Here is a 20,123-nt window from a genome sequence, read left to right on the forward strand (position 1 = left end):
ATTTTTGGTATAATTTCCTCCCACAGTTGATCTTCCGAAATATTGCGTTCTGACGGTGCTTTTTCCAGCAGAATCCTGGCTCCGGTGCTTGATCTCCCAATAATGATGAAACATGCAAAATAGATGAAATAACATAAGTATTGTGTCCCAATATGAAATATATCAATGAATAACAGCAAATTATGATATAAAATAGTGATGCAAATTGGACGTATCATGGAGCTTGTGAAGTGGTTGTGGAGCTTGCCATCTCCGGAGCGGAGGAAAAGCTAACCATAAGGAAAGGGCCATAATCCTTCGTGGGTGTGGTTCAGAGAATAGGGTGAGCCTTCGTGGCGCGGGGAATCCTTCGTGGGACCTCCACTCCTCCAAACGTGACGTACCTTGTTGCAAAGCAAGGGAACACGGGAATACATCCTCGTCTCCGCGTGCCTCGGTTATTTCTATACCCGAGCTCTCTTTCCTTGTGATAGCCATCGTGCTTGAAGTACATATATCTTGCTATCACTTGTGCTACATATATCTTGTGCCTATCTTGCTTAGCTCTAGTTGCTATTGTTACACTTAGTTGAGCTTAGCATATTTAGGGTTTGTGCTTGTAAACTAAACGATAGTTTAATTCCGCATTCTTACAAGACAAATCCGCAAGAGTTTGTAATTGCCTATTCACCCCCCCCCCCTCTAGGCGACATCTCGATCTTTCACCTTTGCAGCAACATTTGGAGGATAGCGAGAGTGAAGTTTTTAGGAAAGAAAGAGATGAGCTTGAGGAAATTTTTCTCCGCCAACCTATTCTGAAGCATGATTTACCGGTGGAAGATCTGGGTACAACACCGCCACCAAAGGAAGATCCTGTTTTTGATTTAAAGCCTTTGCCTGATAATCTTAAATATGCTCATATTGATGATAAGAAAATATATCCTGTTATTATTAGTTCTAAGCTTTCAGAGTTTGAAGAAGAAAGGTTATTGGAAATACTGAAGAAGCACCGAGGAGCTATTGGCTATACTCTTGATGATTTGAAAGGGATTTCTCCTTCTATTTGCCAACATGCTATTAATATGGAAGATGATGCAAAGCCTGTTGTTGAACATCAGCGTCGTCTAATTCCGAAGATGAAGGAAGTGGTAAGGAATGAGGTATTAAGACTTCTTGAAGCTGGTATTATATATCCTATTGCTGATAGTAGATGGGTTAGTCCTGTGCATTGCGTTCCCAATAAAGGAGGAATGACTGTTGTGCCTAATGATAATGATGAGCTCATCCCTCAAAGAGTAGTTGTAGGGTATAGAATGTGCATTGATTTTCGAAAAGTTAATAAAGTTACTAAGAAAGATCATTACCCTTTACCATTTATTGATCAAATGCTAGAAAGATTGTCTAAAAATACTCATTTTTGTTTTCTTGATGGTTATTAAGGTTTTCACAAATTGTCTGTTAAAGCTAAAGATCAAGAGAAAACCACCTTTACTTGTCCCTATGGAACTTATGCTTATAGACGTATGCCTTTTGGTTTATGTAATGCTCCTGCTACTTTTCAAAGATGCATGTCTGCTATTTTTCATGGTTTTTGTGAAAGTATTGTAGAGGTATTCATGGATGATTTTTCCGTCTATGGGAATTCTTTTGATAGTTGCTTGCGAAACCTTGATAAAGTTTTGCAGAGATGTGAAGAAACTAACCTTGTTCTTAATTGGGAGAAATGCCACTTTATGGTTAATGAAGGAATTGTATTGGGACATAAAATTTCTGAGAGAGGTATTGAAGTTGATAGAGCTAAAGTTGAAGCAATTGAGAAGATGCCCTATCCGAGGGATGTTAAAGGTATTCGTAGTGTTCTTGGTCATGCTGGGTTTTATAGGAGATTTATAAAGATTTCTCCAAGATTTCAAAGCCTCTTACTAATCTTCTTCAAAAAGACGTACCTTTTGTTTTTGATGATGATTGTAAGGAAGCTTTTGAAACTCTAAAGAAAGCCTTAACAACTGCTCCTATAGTTGAACCTCCTGATTGGAACTTACCCTTTGAAATTATGTGTGATGCTAGTGATTTTGCTGTAGGCGTTGTTCTTGGACAGTGAGTAGATAAAAAATTGAATGTTATTCATTATGCTAGTAAAACTCTTGATGCTGCTCAAAGAAATTATGCTACAACTGAAAAAGAACTATTAGCTGTAGTCTTTGCTTGTGATAAATTTAGATCTTATATTGTGGATTCAAAAGTTACTATTCATACTGATCATGCTGCAATTAGATACCTTATGACAAAGAAAGATGCTAAGCCGAGGCTTATTAGATGGGTACTTCTTTTGCAAGAATTTGATTTACATATTGTAGATAGGAAAGGTCTTGATAATCCTGTTCTTTGATAATTTGTCTAGATTGGAAAATATTGCTTATGATCCTGTTCCTGTTAATGATAGTTTTCCAAATGAACAATTGGCTGTAATAAAGGTGAGCTCGCGAGACAGTCCTTGGTATGCTGATTATGCTAACTTTATTGTTTCCAAGTACTTGCCTCCAACCTTTTCATTTCAAAGAAAGGAGGAAATTCTTTTATGACTTGAGGCATTATTTCTGGGATGACCCACACTTATATAAAGAAGGAGTGGATGGTATTATGCGAAGATGTGTTCCCGAATATGAACAACAAGAGATATTGAGTAAATGTCATGGTAGTGCTTATGGAGGACATCACGCCGGAGAAAGAACCGCGCAAAAGGTTCTACAATCAGGTTTTTATTGGCCAACTCTCTTCAAGGATGCGAGAAAGTTTATTTTATCTTGTGATGAATGCCAAAGGGTTGGTAATATCTCCAGACGTAATGAAATGCCTATGAATTATACTCTTGTTATTGAACCGTTTGATTGTTGGGGATTTGACTTCATGGGACCTTTTCCCTCTTCAGAAGGTAACACTCATATACTTGTTGTTGTTGATTATGTTACTAAATGGGTGGAAGCCATACCTATAAAACTAGAAAGAATTGGGAAAGACTGTTAATAAAACTAGAAAGAATTGGGAAAGACTGTTAATAAAACTAGAGAGATTAAATCTATTTTGGGAAAGACTGTTAATAAAACTAGAAAGAATTGGGCTAGTAAATTGAAGGATGCACTATGGGCTTATAGAACTGCTTATAAAAATCCCATGGGAATGTCACCTTATAAAATGGTTTATGGGAAAGCTTGTCATTTACCTTTAGAACTAGAGCACAAAGCTTATTGGGCTGTTAGAGAATTAAATAAAGATCCTAAACTTGCCGGTGATAAGAGGTTGTTGCAATTAAGTTCTCTAGATGAATGGAGAAGTGAAGCTTATAAAAATGCTAAACTCTTTAAAGAGAAAGTTAAAAAATGGCATGATAGAAGGATTATTAAAAGAGAATTTAATATTGGGGATAAAGTCCTATTGTATCGGTCTCATCACAGATTCTTTGCAGGGAAATTACTCTCGAAATGGGAAGGACCATATGTTGTCGAGGAGGTGTATCGTTCGGGAGCAATCAAAATTAGCTCTCTCCAAGGCAATGCTACGCAAGTGGTGAATGGACAAAGACTCAAGCATTATATCTCGGGTGATTCTTATAATGTTGATGTTGATATTATTCAAGTGGAAACACCGGAGGCTTTCATAAAAGGGCAAATTGACAGTCCGCCAGAACTCGACTTTGAATAGGTAAAGATCGGTAATGAAAAGTACGCAATTTACTTTCCGAACAATATTTTCGCTGTTTTTGGAAAATATGAAAAATTACGAGTTCGAAACGGAGTGGAAAGGACGCACGAGGGGGCGCCACCATAGGCCGGCGCGGCCAAGCCTGGGCTCGCGCCGCCCTATGGTTTGGCCGCCTCGTCGCCCCTTTCCGACTCTGGTTCGATCTGGTACTTTCCGTTTGTCGTGAAATTTTTTGCTATATAATCCCCCGGACCCCTGGAGGTCCGTATATCGTGTTCTCGACGTGTTTTGTTTCGAGCTGTTTATGCCAGGATCTGTTTTCAGTTTAGAAGCACCATGGCCTCCAACAACAAGGGCAAGGGGCTTTCGGAGGAAGAAGTGAAGGAGGTGCCCTCAAGACAAGAGCAGCAAGCCGGAGGGAGCAAGCAAATCTTGGTGGGATCTGTTGACACTCGACGTTCTTTTTCTCATAACCTGCAGGGACCTTTACCACCCGCTCTTAGCCTCGACTCCTTCCCCATGTTGGAAGAAGTTCTACGGACTACCGATGAGTTTTGTGATCAATATCGGGCTCTAAGAAGAGAAGTGGAGATACTCCAAGAGGAAAATTGCCGTCTCCGAAGAATGCTGGAATACCACTCGATTCGCATCACAAGGTCGTCATCGCCAACTTCAGATAACAATGAATCTCTTCGAATCTTAGTGCAGAATTGTCAAGCTGAAAAACTGAAGTTGAAGGAGTTTATTAAGAAGCGCGGGAGGAGTTCATCACCACCATCTCCGCAGGAGTAATTCATCATCGGTATTGGCATCCCCTTGGTTTGTTCCAAGCTTGGGGGAGTGCCGCGGTATCACATTATCACTACCTTTTACTTTTATTGTCAAGTAGTGTCATATCATGAGTAGGGAAGTTATCATATAAGATGGGTTGCAGTTGTAAGTATCTCTCCTTTAGTTGGTTATCTATGTATCCCTTGGTGTGAGTTATCGTTATGGAGTATTAATGAGAAGTCTTATCATTTACATATTGCACATCTTATTTTAGTTTGCAATCTCTATCATATGATTTACCTTGTTGTTAGTATTGGTATCACTTTGGGAGCATTGAATAAATCTATTTGGTTTTGGCAAACTTAGCATTGGTCAATAGCAACAACACTTTGAGGTTTAAGTAGAAAAGAGAAATACATGTAGATGTTTCACTGTCTTTCTTTCTTGTTAGCTCATAGCTTATTATTCTGAAGTTAAAATTGTTTGTACTTACAAGGAAGATGCATGATTGTTTCTATCACATGTATATTTGTTTGTTTCCCTCGACTCTTATGCTTGCTAATTAACCTTGCTAGCCAAAGACCTGTACTGAGAGGGATTACTTCTCGTGCATCCAAACCTTAACCCAAACCTATGTCATTTGTGTCCACCATACCTACCTACTACATGGTATTTTCTGCCATTCCAAGTAAATACTTCATGTGCTACCTTTAAACAATTCAAAACTTAGTATCTCTTATTTGTGTCAATGTTTCATAGCTCATGAGGAAGTATGTGGTGTTTTATCTTTCAATCTTGTTGGGCAACTTTCACCAATGGACTAGTGGCTTCATCCGCTTATCCAATAATTTTGCAAAAAGAGCTGGCAATGGGATTCCCAGTCCCAAATTAATTAAACTAAATAGACACTCCTCCATGGTATGTGATTGATGGACGGCACCCGAAGGATTCGGTTAGCCATGGCTTGTGTAAGCAAAGGTTGGGGGGAGTGTCATCATCATAATAAAACTAAAATAAAAAGGGCACTCCTTCATGGTATGAGATTGTTGGCGGTGCACCCGAGGATTCGGTTAGCGTGGTTTGTGAAAGAAAAGGTTGGAAGGAGTGCCACACAAAATAAAAATAATATGGGAGCCGCTCTTTGAAGGTTGTTTGGCAAGGGGTTAGAGTACCGCTACCGATCGTTGACAACAACAAACACCTCTCAAAATGTTACTTTTATTCTCTTTATATGATTGCAAACCGAAAAAGCTCTAGCACATGATTTAATCCCTGCTTCCCTCTGCGAAGGGCCTGTCTTTTACTTTATGTTGAGTCAGTAAACCTATTTCCCTCCATCTCAAGCAAGCATTTGAGTAGTTGTGATCAAACCATTATATTGTGATTTGCTTCATCATGTCTTTTATTCTTCCTTGTTTAGTACAAGTTTTATCTGAATGAATATAGCTTTGCAAGTTATCAATGATCATGAAAAGACCATTATGATTGAGTATGCAAGTTGTGCCTTATAAACTTTAACATGAGAGCGCTGCTCAATGAGATAAATATAATCTGTTAATTGTTCTCTGACCAAGAACGAAGTTTGCCATCACCAATTATGATTTCTTATACACCTTTACTTGTGATTACCTTATACTTGTTTCAAGTTGAGTTGTATGAGGAAGTTGTTTACTATAATGTCTTGTGTGAATGAATATGATGCTTCTTGTCCGTATTTTATTTATCGACTCTTCACTCCATAAACATGTGGTCCTGTTATCGAGTTCGGTCTCGCTTGGGGACAAGCGAAGTCTAAGCTTGGGGGAGTTGATACGTCCAATTTGCATCACTATTTTATATCATAATTTGCTGTTATTCATTGATATATTTCATATTGGGACACAATACTTATGTTATTTCATCTATTTTGCATGTTTCATCATTATTGGAGGATCAAGCACCGGAGCTGTGATTCTGCTTTGGAAAAGCACCGTCAGAACGCAATATTTCGGAAGATCAACTGTGGAAGGAAATTATACCAAAAATCCTATTTTTCAAGATGACGAATGAAGCCAGAAGGAGGAGCCAGGAGGACCCAGGGTGGGCCCACACCCTAGGGCGGCGCGGCCCATGGCTCCGGCCGCGCCGCCATGTGGTGTGGGGGCCCACAGCCCCTTTCGCCTCCTTTTCTTCGCGAAATCCTTCGTCCCGAAAACCTAAGCCACGAGAGGGTACCTCGCGAAGAGTTCTGACCGCCTCGGGGCGGAGAACACCAGAGAGAAAAGAGCTCTCCGGCGGGCGGGAATCCGCCGGGAAATTCCTCCGGGAGGGGAAATCGACGCCATCGTCACCGTCATCGAGCTGGACATCATCTCCATCACCATCATCATCATCTCCACCATCATCACCGCCGTCTCCACCGCTGGACACCGTCACCGCCGTAGCAATTTGGGTTTGATCTTGATTGTTTGATAGGGGAAACTCTCCCGGTATCGATCTCTACTTGTTGTTGATGCTATTGAGTGAAACCATTGAACCAAGTTTATGTTCAGATTGTTATTCATCATCATATCACCTCTGATCATGTTCCATATGATGTCTCGTGAGTAGTTCGTTTAGTTCTTGAGGACATGGGTGAAGTCTAAATGCTAGTAGTGAACTATGGTTGAGTAATATTCAATGGTATGATATTTAAGTTGTGGTGTTATTCTTCTAGTGGTGTCATGTGAACGTCGACTACATGACACTTCACCATTTATGGGCCTAGGGGAATGCATCTTGTATTCGTTTGCCAATTGCGGGGTTGCCGGAGTGACAGAAACCTAAACCCCCGTCGGTATATCGATGCAGGAGGGATCGCAGGATCTCAGAGTTTAAGGCTGTGGTTAGATTTATTCTTAATTACTTTCTTGTAGTTGCGAATGCTTGCAAGGGGTATAATCACAAGTATGTATTAGTCCTAGGAAGGGCGGTACATTAGCATAGGTTCACCCACACAACACTTATCATAACAATAGAGATTATTTAGCCGTATGTAGCGAAAGCACTAGACTAAAATCCCGTGTGTCCTCGAGAACGTTTGGTCATTATAAGTAAACAAACCGGCTTGTCCTTTGTGCTAAAAAGGATTGGGCCACTCGCTGCAATTGTTACTCTCGCACTTTACTTACTCGTACTTTATTCAACTGTTACATCAAAACCCCCTGAATACTTGTCTGTGAGCATTTACAGTGAATCCTTCATCGAAACTGCTTGTCAACACCTTCTGCTCCTCGTTGGGATCGACATTCTTACTTATCGAAAATACTACGATACACCCCCTATACTTGTGGGTCATCAAGCTCACACATCATGTTTACCAAGAGATTACAAGGGGTGGATAAAGATGGTGCAGAGGGTTTTGATGAATAATATGATGACCCGGAGGGGGGTGGATTCCACCGGAGGAAATTTTGGCAGAGGTTCCCCCCTCCGATCTCCGTCGGCGGCGGCCTACTGACTCTCTGTTTATGTTTTTTTGTATCTCCTTTGCCATAGCATCAAGGAAACCCTGGGGTTGTAATATATATATATATATATATAGGGGCTTTTTGGCCAAACAAAGTATGTGGGAGAAAGATTGAGGCGAATCGGACTAACGAGGGGAAAAGAGCACATGTGGGGCGCCCATAGGGGGAGGGCGCGCCACATGGTAGTTTTTCCACCCTGTTCACCTCGTGGTGTCCCACTTTATCTCATTTTGTTCGTCTCGAAATTTCCGGAGCGTGGACCTTGCCCCTTTTCGATTCACATAGCTCTTGAAAAGTCAAAAATACTAAGAGAAGGTGTTTTATGCCATACATGCTTAGAACCATAGAAGAGGGGATTGTTTAGAAAAAATCCCCGAAAACAATATAAAACATGCAAATAACACTACATAAGATGCAAATATGTGGCAATAAACTACAAAGTTCATGTATGCATTTTACATGCATCAACGGCCAACGATTGTTCTTCCCCCCTCCCCCCTCAGTCCCCTCTTTTCCCTCTACAATAACTAAGAGTTCTCCTCGCCGGACCGGGCTGCTCCGATGTCCTGTCCGCTGGAATAGAAGTGGTGCGGTCCTCGGTGAGGAAGACGGTGGCAGCCATCTCGGATCTTTGGCGGTGAGACGTGGGGACTCGATTGCTTTCTCAAAAATCTTCCGAAGCCCCCTATGTGTATTTGAAGGGCCTACTTGTAATCTCTACCTTTCTTCAGGCCCCTCTTGTAATTTGTCCCACCGCCTGGAATTAATGCAGCAAATCTCCTCCATTCGGGGCCTTTCCCGTTCAAAAAAAAAGCACGTGGCCAGGTGCGAGTATTTTTTTTTGTTCTGCGGGTCTCAAATTTAGCTGGGGACTCCTTGGAAGAGCATGGATCAACGTGGCAGGCGCACCGGGCGTTCCGAGACGAACAGCGCAGCTGGCCCGTTCCGCGAATCGGAAGGCATACTCCGCAAGAAAGCATGGCGAGGCGGGGGATGATCTGACGCTGCAGCAGTGCCCGGCGTGACAGCAATTACTCGCAAATGGAACTGCCAGCAGCGAGCAGGGTGGGAGCCTGGGAGGGAGAAGCGGCGGGCGAACTGCGGTGGGCGAGCAAAAGCATTGATTGATCCGGCTTGCCCGTTTCAAATCGGGAAAACCGGCAGCCTCTGCGGCTCCCTGGGGCCCACGTGTACAAGTCCTACGGCTCTAGCCAGTAGCGCGCGCGCAGGACCGTCGCATCGCGAGGAGTTGAAGCGCGGGCCCCACCGGGACGTGGACGCGTCAGTCTCAGTGGCAGGCGGGTACGTGCGGGCGGCGTGGGTCGCGTCGCGTCGCGTCTCTGGCCCAGGGAGGGGCAGGGCCGGGCCTCGTTCTGTCGCCTCTCCCGATCGTACGGCCGGCGCACCCAGCTCGCCATATCTTGTGCCACCGTCACGCTTCCGGTACGCTGCCGCTCCCCCGAACGTGCAATCAATGTGTGGTACTGGAGTACTACCACTGCTCCGCGTGTTACTGGGACGGAAGGACGGACGGACAATGTACCGGCGGCGATCGATGCCCATTTATATATAATCTGCGTGCAAGTGCAGCGTCCTTCTTCAGCCAAGACATTTGAACTTCGACGCAAGAAATTTTATGAACCTCGCCGCGCCCGTCTCCTATACCTAGCGCCCTGTTCACGTAAGCCTCTGTCCTACTTTCACTCATCCGATTGTCGTGGTATCAGGTCATCTCGCGTCCGCCGAAAATGCGTTTGGCTCTCCTCCAGCGGAGCGACGACGTAAAGTAACCGCGCAACGACGCAAATCTGGCTCAAATATGCATCAGGTTTGCGTATCCACGGACGTTCCACGGTCGCGCCGAGTGTCCGCCGAAAAAGACGTACGACTCACGCATCAGTGGCAGGGAGGCCAATATTATTCCCGCCAGTGGCCATTCCTGCGCGAAAAATCAAAGTAGACCGGCGCGAGCAGTCCAGAAGCGATGGACGTCCTCGCCGCCGCAGCCACCACCATGGATGCCGAGCAAACCGTCGCACCCGCTGCCGCCCCACACTCCCCAGAGCCACGACCATAGCCACAATGGAGGCTGCAGCTCTGGCGGAAGCAAAGCGGGCCACCACCGGCAGCCGGGAGGCAAAGCCGAAGGCGACAAAGAAGGTGCTCTCCAAGGAGGATAAAAGCGTTGAGGCCGCGAAGCGTCGCGACCGGCGCAGGAACCTGAAGGAGAAGACTGCTGCGGCCGCCAACCAGCAGGCGTGGCAGATGCAGATGAAAGCCGGCTTCGCGCAACTAGCCCTCCATCCGAGCTTAGCGGAGGGCTACATGCTCGTCAAGCGAGAGGGGATCGCCGGCGTCGCTCCTCCGGCTTCGTCGGTGAGCTCGATAAGTTCCCAGCTGCGTCCTGGAACTCCCGCTCCCTTGCAGGGCCACCCGGTGTCGCGGTTCGCCTCCGGTGTGTCGCCGGTGCAGTTCAACGGGGCGCCGGTTCCCGACCTCAACCGGATGCCTAGAAGCGGTGACTCATGCCCGGGCGCGACACACAAGACGCGCCAGCTGCCGGAGGAGAGCATGCCGGAGCCCCGCATCATGTTCGACGAAATGACAGCGCCTGCCCCGATGATGGATGACCCGGTACGTGAACTTTCTCAATGTGTGCGACTGCTATGTATCATGCGTCTGACGCGCGGTCATTCGTAGGCCTATTGGAAGGATAGCCATGAGACAGACATCCAGGCCATGATCTTCGGCGGCGGCTTTGCTGGCAACGACCGGGTCGGGATAGGCCCGCAGGATGAGTGGGCACTGACGCAAGATGCGGAGGACATCGCTACTCCACCCAGGCCACTGAAACATAGCCAACACCGGTGTGCGTCGATGACTTTTTCGACGCGCCAATAGAGCCTGTCCTCACCACGGACAATGCTACCAAGAAGAAGGGAGAGAGCCACATGACAAAAGGATTCATCGACGACGAGGACAAGTATTTGTGCGACGCATGGCTGGCAACAAGCCATGACTGTATTAATGGCGCCCAACAAAAGGGCAAGGTGTATTTGGCCAAGGTCGTGCAGGAGTACAACGAGATCGAGATGCACCCGCCCTACCACATCCCAAGCCCTCGTACGGAAGAGTCCCTCAGAAAAAGATGGGACTACATCAAACAACAGACAAACAAGTTCTGCTCGACCGTCGAACATACTAAGAGGCACCCCGTAAGCGGCGTTGGCGTCATTTCAGTGGTAAACAAGATACAACAATCATCATTCTATTCTATTTACATCATTCTATGTGCATCATTGGCGGCTTTGGCGTGATTGCTGGTATCCCGGGCCTTGGAGAGGTTCAGGGCAGTGCATAAGAAGGGGTACCATATGGTCCATTGCTGGGAAAGGCTCAAGGACGCGAAGAAGTGGAAGACAAGCTTTGCGGCCTACGATGAAGCTGTGAAGAATGGGACATCGGTCAACCTCGACAGCAAAGACGACGATCATGGCCGTCAAGCCCTTCCACCTCGTCCCCGTGGCCATAAGCCTACCAAGGCCGATCTAGCCCGGGATGCACATGCCATTGCGTTCACCCAGAGCCTGGAGAAGATGATGGCCGATAATCAAGTCGTCTTGGCTGTTGGGGACGAGAAGAGTCGTCTGGAAAAAGATGTCGCATCTGCCATCTTTCTCAACCTCACGAAAGAGGTCATTGGGGTCCAAAGGATGGACGTCGAGGCCAAAAAGGCAGACGCCGATGCCAGGAGGATGGACGCCGAGGCCAAGACCCGTGCAGAAGACACAAGGATCATGCTAGCCGAATTGAGCAGCGTCGACGGGAGTGTCGCGATTTCCACTGCAGCTAGCGTACACGGTACATATAGGTACATATACGTGTACCGATCTGATCTCGTGATTCATGAATCCTTCGTCTCGTCGCATTTTGTGGGCCTCTCTTATTTCCTGCGCTCATTTTCTACCTAGAGGCCCTTGTACGCATGTATCTGAACGCCACCAGGTGGGCCTTGTAATGCATAGCCCAAAAAAATGGGCTCCTAAATTTTCTAGGCCCAGGGCAGCCGCCCCGCTCGCCCTGCCCAGGGCCGGGCCTGATAGCACCTTCTAAGATAAGTGATCTTCGGTACTTTGTTCGACAACGAGATCTACTTCTCGATGTCAATGGTGGTGCGCCTAACCTTGATATTGCAGGTGTAAAATTATGGGATAACATTCGTTGGTATTTACATGTTTCAGGTTTGATATTTAGGTTCTGTTGCCTATAGGAAAACAGAAGATTGTGTCATGGGGCAAGAAAGAGTTTGAAAATCTCGAAAATACGCTAGTTTTCTTGTAGACTTTAGTATTGTGTAATAGTTGCAGATAAAGCTATTGTATTTCTACCCTGTGTTATTTGCTATTACAAATATAATATGTGGTATTATTAGATTGTGAAGAAAAATTCTTTGAACTTTTAGGAAAAACATAGCTGCTTGGATTCCATGTCTGATCAGCAATGTTGATCACCTTGGCACTGATCGACTAGTAGGTGGTGTAATCATCGTGTTTTGTCGCCGTTGCGCGCTGATGGTCCGGCCGCGCCACCCAGCCCCCATACCGGCTGGACCCATCGCCATGAGCAGCACGGTCGAACAAACAAACCCACACAGTGAGCCAGCGACAGTCCCATCTCATCTCATCTCATCTCCTCCGATCTCCTTTCTCTCTCATTAAACCCCACCCCCACCCTGCTGCTGCTAAACCCCACGCGCCCGGACCTGCTATTATTGCCCGCGCAGCGCAACGCGAGCCTATATGGCACCACCACAGCAGAGACTCCTCGCCTCCGCTCCGCTCCGCCTTCTTCATTCATTCATTCCTGCCGCCTGCCTGCTATTCCCCTCTGCCTCCGCCCCTCTTCCTCCTCGCGCCGCACCAGGAGACGACCCAGCCAGCCAGCGCCTCCTCCCACCCGCGCTTTGCCTTCCTCCTCGGCCCCACCGCCCTCACCGCGGTTCCTCACGCCGCCACCGCCGGCATCTCCGCTTCCACCGCCACTACTAGCGGCAGTGGCCGTCTTCCAGTTCCACCTGGCGCCCCTAATGCGCGCAGATAGCTGAGCCCGAGGGACACGACATGGGGGAGGAGGCGGCGGTGGTGGTGGTGGAGGCCCCGAGGCCGAGGTCGCCGCCGCGGTACCCGGACATGTGCGGCCGCCGCCGGATGCAGCTGGAGGTGCAGATCCTCGACCGCGAGATCACCTTCCTCAAGGTGAGTCCAGTCCTCCCTCTGACTCGAGTTAAGGCCACACGTACGGCCGCGCGCTACCTCCTCTGCTTGCTCCACTGCTCCTCCGTCTCCCATCCTTTTGACTTGGCCGGTTCCGATTTTAAAAAACCGGGGAGATCCGATTCGTCGTCGCGCAACCGAGAGAAACAAGTGTATGTAGAACAAGGTAGGAGCAGACCAGTAGTAGCGCCATGTTCAGTCAGTCCTTGTTAATTTTCTAGCCTCTGATACGTACGGTTCCTCGCGTAATTTCCCGGATTTGTTTACTGCTACTACCACCTGTGCTCCTGCATCTAGTCTAGGGTTTAGTATTTTAATCCGGTTCGGTACTTCCCTGTTTGGGGATTCGAGCCTACGACTAGTGCGAACTGCGAACTGCGAACGGGGTGTAGCGCATCGTAGCAGTGTGCGCACAATGAATCCGAGAGATGGCGAGGCAGGCTTTGCCCGCTTTGGGTGAGCCGCGGACGTACCTTTGTCGCGCCCGGTCCGGTTCATTGCGGAAAGAGGAGGAGGCATGGGCAGTGGCCAGCCATGAGTGGCCTTGTCAGGCATGGAAGCGCTGTCGTGTCTCCGCCCTCGCTACCTCCACACGCACACGGCACGCCTCGTGGCCACTGCAGAAGCCTTGCGCAAATGTGGCGGCCATGCCATCCAGTGTTCGAGTCTTTTCATGTGCTAGTGGTACATTCTGTGCTGTTTTTTACCATGTGGGAAGGGAAGAAGATTTACCTTCGCAGCAAGGGGCTCTGCTTTCCACGAGGGGCAGATTTGATTTTCCGAAGGCGTTCAGGCGACGGGATTCTATAGGAGTTGCTTTCGAATCATCGTCGTAGCTTTGCTTTTCGAAAAGATGCTCGAGTTATCGCCCGTAAAGCAGCAGCGATTAGCCCCAGACTATCATTACCGCTTTTAAGCATCGGTTTGCTGCTAGTACTACGACAAACAACCTTAGTTCAGTCAGTCAGTCATATGCTCTGGGTTTCAAATCACATTTTCTATTGACGTGGCCAGCACCCCTATCTTAACCATATAGCAGTAGTGCCCTGACTATGTGATTTTGCTGCTGTATTAAGTTTTCTGTAAATGGTTTGAGGTCTTGGTAATTTTCTACGCCTTGATTCGAATAAGCATTAGCTGCTCCTGAGGCTGGTTAACTTTACTGCTTTCAGCTTTTCATGCATATGAAATGGCGTGGCTTTGACATTAACCTGCTTTCGCAGGACGAGCTGCATTTACTTGAAGGAGCTCAACCAGTGTCACGTTCTGGATGCTTGAAAGAGTATGCACTTTACTACCATCCCTGCATTGCAAACTGACGTTCCTGTTCAGATTCATCGAGCTAATTAAGTTCATGATGAAATCCATGTTCATTTACTCTAGTATGCATGCATTTGCTGTTTATGATTTCTTATCAACGGCGTTGCAAGAGGTGCGGCCACATGTAGGGATTTAGCTTGTGACATGCTGCCCCCATAAAATGTTTATGTCACTTTGGTCTATGGGAACTTTTGTTTATCTGAAGTTATCCATGGAATTCGTACTAAAGATCTAAGCTGATTTTCCCCACAGATACATTCACCATACAGGCTCATTTGACCCATTGATCGAACATTTCTACCACTCTTCGCTCCAAGTTCTAAATATATCGTGTTTTAGTGGTATTGCATGGTTGTGTCACTTTGTACATGATATTGCTCTTGAACTTTGCAAAGCATTAGTGCTAATATCCTTGAACAATACTTTTCAGGGTAAATGAGTTCGTTGGCAACAAACAAGATCCACTAATACCAATGTACGACCCCCTGTACTCGAACATCCAATTCCTTTTAAGCATGTACAGTGTTTTTTGATGATGCCATTTTTTTCCAGTAAGAAAAGGAAGCATCGTTCCTGCCGTCTTTATTGGTGGATCAGGTATGTGTTCCCCCCACCCCCCTACATTGCTTTCAGGCATTTAATGGCACGAGTATGCAAGTTGTGGTAATGATTCATCTTGGACTTACTCTTAAGAGTTCAATAGAAAAATACAATCAAAGTAGGAGTAGCTTAGTGGCAATTGGCTTTGTATTTTCTCCCTCTGTAGGTCAAAAGGGAATTTACTGAACTAGTGGCTTTCTAGATTCTGCCTGGAGAGTCCAAATTAATATTACTGTACCCTCACATCTACTTGAGAAAACCAGTAGATTGCTATATTTTCAGTCTTGTTTTTCTTTGGAAAATTGATACAACAATTTGATACGTTTTTTTGATTTATCAACCAACAGGCTTAATTTTTCCATATTTACTTAGTTTGCAGTACTATTTTACATTGGATTCCTACCATTTTATGAGAGTACTGATGTCACAGAATTTGTTAAAGAATGACATATCAATAGCAAATAGCAGTATGTGAGTTATTCACTCCACTTCTGATTTCTGATGCTTGTTTTCATATGGCATGATAGTTATTAGCCCAGAACTCGTAATCTTCATTCTAGTAGAGTACACAAACAGTTTTTTTTTTTTTTTTTTTTTTTGCGGGGGAAAGGGATCCCCAAACTACACAGGGCCAGTACAATCAGCTAGGATTGCCGCAGCAACATCTGGCGGAAAGTCTTGTAACCAAAACTCTGTTCTTCCCTGTGTCCTCCCTAAAGCAGCAAGGCGATGGCTGACTCCGTTTGCATCCCTCCCGACTTTAGTGACAGATATCTCCCTTTCCCTAAGAAGCTCACGGATCCGGGATACTCTCATGGCGTAACGCGACATGTTCGGAGTACCCTGGGCTACAAGCTTGATGGCATCCGAACTGTCGACTTCCACCACGAATGGCTCCGTCGTCCAGTGCAGGGCTAGCATCAGCCCTTCCTCCATAGCAGCTAGCTCCGCGTCAAGGGCGTCCGCACATGCAATAATGCTTCTGCATGCTGCGAAAATCGCCCTGCCGTCAGCATCCCTTATCACCATCCCTGCGCCAGCTCGACCATCGGCCGTGAAAGCCCCGTCGGTGTTCAACTTCAGATGGCCATCATCAGGCGGCTTCCATTTTTGCTTGACCTGCGGTCTTTCGTCAGGGCGTCTTACTTTCTTGCCAAAGCCCAGACTATTGTCGATCACATGCTTCCCCTTTCCAACATCAGCGTTGGGACATTGTTTGATTGTCAGAAGTGAGTCCATGTAGCTAATCAGGAATCGTTTCGATGCCTCCACCGGCGCTGGCTTCTTTTCGTGTGTGAGCTCATTATGTACATGCCAGATCCGCCATAGGAGCATCAGTAGGGCTGCCCGCTGGTCAAGGTTCAGGCGCTGTAACACATGCAAAAACCAATCCGGATTCTGCTCCACGAGCAGCTCTCCGGCAGGGAGGTCCCATACTGACCGCATCACATCCCAGAGGCCCCGAGCATGAGGGCATTTTATCATAACATGAAAGGTACTCTCCTCTTCCATGCCACAAATCAGGCATGTCGCTGGTGTTTTGATTCCCCTCCTGTGCTTGTTAACCTGGGTCGCCAGGGCATTGTTAGCAAGTTTCCATGCAAAGATACGAATCTTAGGAGGGACTGGGCATTGCCATATCATCTTCCACTCTGGGCTATCACCACTAGGGCGGGTGCTGGTTGTGAGCCTACCATTCTCCCTCTGCTGCAATTCAAACGCCAGCCGATATGCACTCTTCACCGTGAACACCCCTGTCGGTTCAGGGTTCCAAGCAACAAAGTCCTTCTCATTCCTTGCAGAGGTGCGAATCTTAACAATCTCCCTAATATCGATCGGCAAAAACCATCTCATGAGGAGCTGCATGTTCCAGGTGCCATCAGGGTTTAAGAAGTCAGATACCCACCGCAGTCTACATCGTCCTTGCCTAGTGATCGGTAGGAGGTAGGATTCTCTGGGGATCCATGGTTGCCGCCATACACGGATGCTGGCCCCATTACCAATGCGCCATATAGTCCCTAGCTTAAGCAACTCCAGTCCATATTCAAGTGCACGCCAGGTTGGGGACGCATTTCCTGGGAATGCTGTGTCGGTTAGGAGCCCTTGTGGGAAGTACTTGGCCTTCAGGGTTTGCGCACATAAGGTATCAGGGTTTTGGAGGAGGCGCCATGCCTGTTTTGCAAGGAGGGCCTGGTTGAAGAGCCGCATATCTTTGAACCCCATACCCCCCTGATCCTTTGGCCGCAGCATACTGTCCCATGACATCCAATGTGCCTTCCGCTTGCCTTTCTCAGAGCCCCACCAGAAGTCTCTGATCATCTGTGTTATTTCATCAAGCAGGCCAAAGGGCAGCTTAAACAGCCCCATGACATAAACCGGAATCGCCTGCGCAACAGCCTTTATCAGCACTTCCTTCCCTCCTTGTGACAGGTAAATCTCTCCCCACTGAATAAGCCGCTTAATTAGCTTCTCCTGTAGGCTCTTGAATTTACTTTTGCTCATTCTGCCATCGGGTGTGGGAAGACCAAGGTATTTCGGCTCAAAGGTTTCCTGTGTCACCTGCAGCACTTGTTTCACCGCCTCGCGCTCCTCCATGCTACTAGTCTCCCCAAATAATATGGAGCACTTCCCTGGATTAATAAGTTGTCCAGTACTCCTTGCATATATGTTCAGTACCTCTTGGACCTGGCTGGCTTCCTCCGGGTTCGCCCTGAAGAACAACAGGCTATCGTCGGCGAAGAGGAGATGAGACACCCCAGGGGCCCTTCGGCATACACGCAATGCCTGGATGCTCTGCTCCTGTACTTTCTTTTGCAACAGAGCCGACAAACCATCAGCGACAAAAAGGAATAAGAAGGGGGACAGGGGATCACCTTGCCGAAGTCCTCGGGAAGGGGGGAATGAATCCAGAAGGGTTCCATTAAATTTCACACAGTAATTCACAGTGGTGACGCATGCCATTATCCAGTCCACCCATCTGTGAGAGAAACCCAGTCTTTCCATCGCTCTCCTTAGAAAGCCCCAATCCACCCTATCATACGCTTTTGACAAATCCAGTTTGTAGGCACAGAAACTCTTCTTCTCACTCTTATTGTGTTCTATGAAATGTAAGCACTCAAAGGCGACCAGGGCGTTATCTGTGATGAGCCAGAGTACACAAACAGTTAACAACAGTTGATACAACTTCGCCTGGATCTTAAGGGTAAACTTTTTCAAAGAAAAGAGAGGTGAAATTTTCATGTCATCACTGTAAGGGTGCAATGTTCATACGTTGGCTTATTAATGATAACACATTGTCCTGTCAAATCGAACTTCTGTCAAAATTATCCCTACTATGAGTCTGACAGCACTGAACTTAAATTGGCAAAAAATGTTTTTTCTTGCAGATCAAAATTGTGCGTATGCGCTTCATGGTTTTGCTGCTCCTGCCAATGCTTACCCAAGTGCAAAAGGCCAAGGTGCTTCGACTGTTCATGCTGCGAACCAAATTGCTCGTGCTGTAGTCCGAACTGCAGCTGCTTCAGCATCCCCGCGTGCTGCAAACCAGGCTGCGGCTGCCTCAAGACGTCCTCATGCTGCAAGTCCCAGTGCGGCTGCAGCAGCCCAAGTTGCTGCACCTGCAGCCTCCCAAGCTGCAGCAGCTGTAACCCTTGCGGCGAATGCAAGCCGGGATGCAGCTCATGTTCTGGCAGCTGCTGCGATTGCAAGCCAAGCTGCAGCTGCGCGGATTGCTCTTGCCCCCAATGCGCGGGCTGCTCCAGCTGCTTCAAGCTCCCCAACTGTGCCTGCACGCAATGCTTCAAGTGCCAGTCGTCGTGCTGCAAGGGGCAGCCGTCCTGCTTCAAGTGCCAGTCGTCGTGCTGCGACAAAGGCGGCTGCTGCAGCGGCGGATCGTGCCTCAGCTGCCCGAAGCCGTCGTGCCCCGAGTGCTCCTGCGGGTGCGTCTGGTCGTGCAAAAACTGTACAGAGGGATGCCGGTGCGCCCGGTGCGGCAGCCCGTGCTGTGCTGGCGGGTGCTTGTGTTAGCAGCAGTAGACCTCTTTTCTCTTTTGGTAGTAGATGTTGTTCTTGCGCTTGCTGTTAGATGATTGTCCATGGGCTTATGGGTTCGTTCAGACTTTGGTAGTATATGGTGTTTCACATGTAAAGAAATAGCTGTCCTTTTCAAGAATCCTGATGATGCAATGAAGTGCGTATAGCCAGGTTATGCGACGCATTCGGGATGTGCACATCGTCAACCTTGTTGCATGAACTTTTTCTTTATTGGCAATAATATGCAGGAAACAGGAATGAGGTTATTATATGGATTGACTTTTGAGGTTCAGCACTTAAGAATTCCCTAAAAATGGGATGGTTAGCTGTTGTTGATTCTGCGCAGTTCCATCTGAAATCATGGAAACTTCCCCAGATTTTCCACTGTTTGTTTACACGGGAACACGCGGCGACTCAAGCACAAAGCAGCCGGCCGGCCTTCCCTTCGTTCTCGGGAGGAAACTAGCCGCGACTCATTCACTCTGTCAGTTTCATTCACTGAGCAGTAGGCCCCGTGTGCAGCCCGGGAGACCGCGACAGTGCGGCGTCGCCGACGCGGAACGGGAAACGCTCTGCTTGCTTCACATGTAAGTACACCGAGTCCGCCAACCACCGGCACCAATCTAGTTCCAGACTTCCAGTGCTACCGCTACAACTATCAAACCCGCCGCCGGCCGCCGGCGCCCGCGACGATGAGTGACCAGGAGGCGCCCTGTCACCTCCACTCCCCCGCCGGCACCGACCCCCCGACGCCGCACCCGCGTCCGCCTCTACCAGCCGCGAGGTCGCGCCCCCTCCGCCTCGCATTCCTCTGCATCTCCGTGTCCATGGCGGCGGCGTGGTTCGTGGAGCCCTTCGCGGCGGCCGCCGCCGCGGCGGAGCTGCCCGCGCCGGCTGTCGCCGCCACGGTCCTGCTCCTCGCCGCCTGCTTCCACGGCACGGTCCACCTCGTCCACTCCTT

General features: G+C 47.7%; 1 protein-coding gene across 1 annotated transcript; it reads left to right on the forward strand.

Annotated features, from left to right (window-relative positions):
* The first annotated feature begins 12,698 nt into the window (after positions 1-12,698).
* On the forward strand, positions 12,699-19,359 carry LOC127301404 (uncharacterized). Its single transcript, XM_051331634.2, has 5 exons — positions 12,699-13,192; positions 14,434-14,492; positions 14,961-15,005; positions 15,083-15,127; positions 18,517-19,359. Exons 1-5 carry the CDS (start codon positions 13,058-13,060, stop codon positions 19,154-19,156), a joined length of 924 nt encoding a protein of 307 aa, XP_051187594.1. The 5' UTR covers positions 12,699-13,057; the 3' UTR covers positions 19,157-19,359.
* Positions 19,360-20,123: the final 764 nt, after the last annotated feature.

The sequence above is a fragment of the Lolium perenne genome, chromosome 5 (genome assembly GCF_019359855.2).
Source record: "Lolium perenne isolate Kyuss_39 chromosome 5, Kyuss_2.0, whole genome shotgun sequence".
NCBI lineage: Eukaryota > Viridiplantae > Streptophyta > Magnoliopsida > Poales > Poaceae > Lolium > Lolium perenne.

Bases quoted from the DNA above. Each gene is read 5' to 3' on its own strand.
- LOC127301404 (XM_051331634.2), top strand. From the start codon at position 13,058: ATGGGGGAGGAGGCGGCGGTGGTGGTGGTGGAGGCCCCGAGGCCGAGG. The intron at 14,493-14,960 runs GTATGCACTTTA...AATACTTTTCAG, and splicing joins CGTTCTGGATGCTTGAAAGA to GGTAAATGAGTTCGTTGGCA. The intron at 15,128-18,516 runs GTATGTGTTCCC...TTTTTCTTGCAG, and splicing joins CGTCTTTATTGGTGGATCAG to ATCAAAATTGTGCGTATGCG.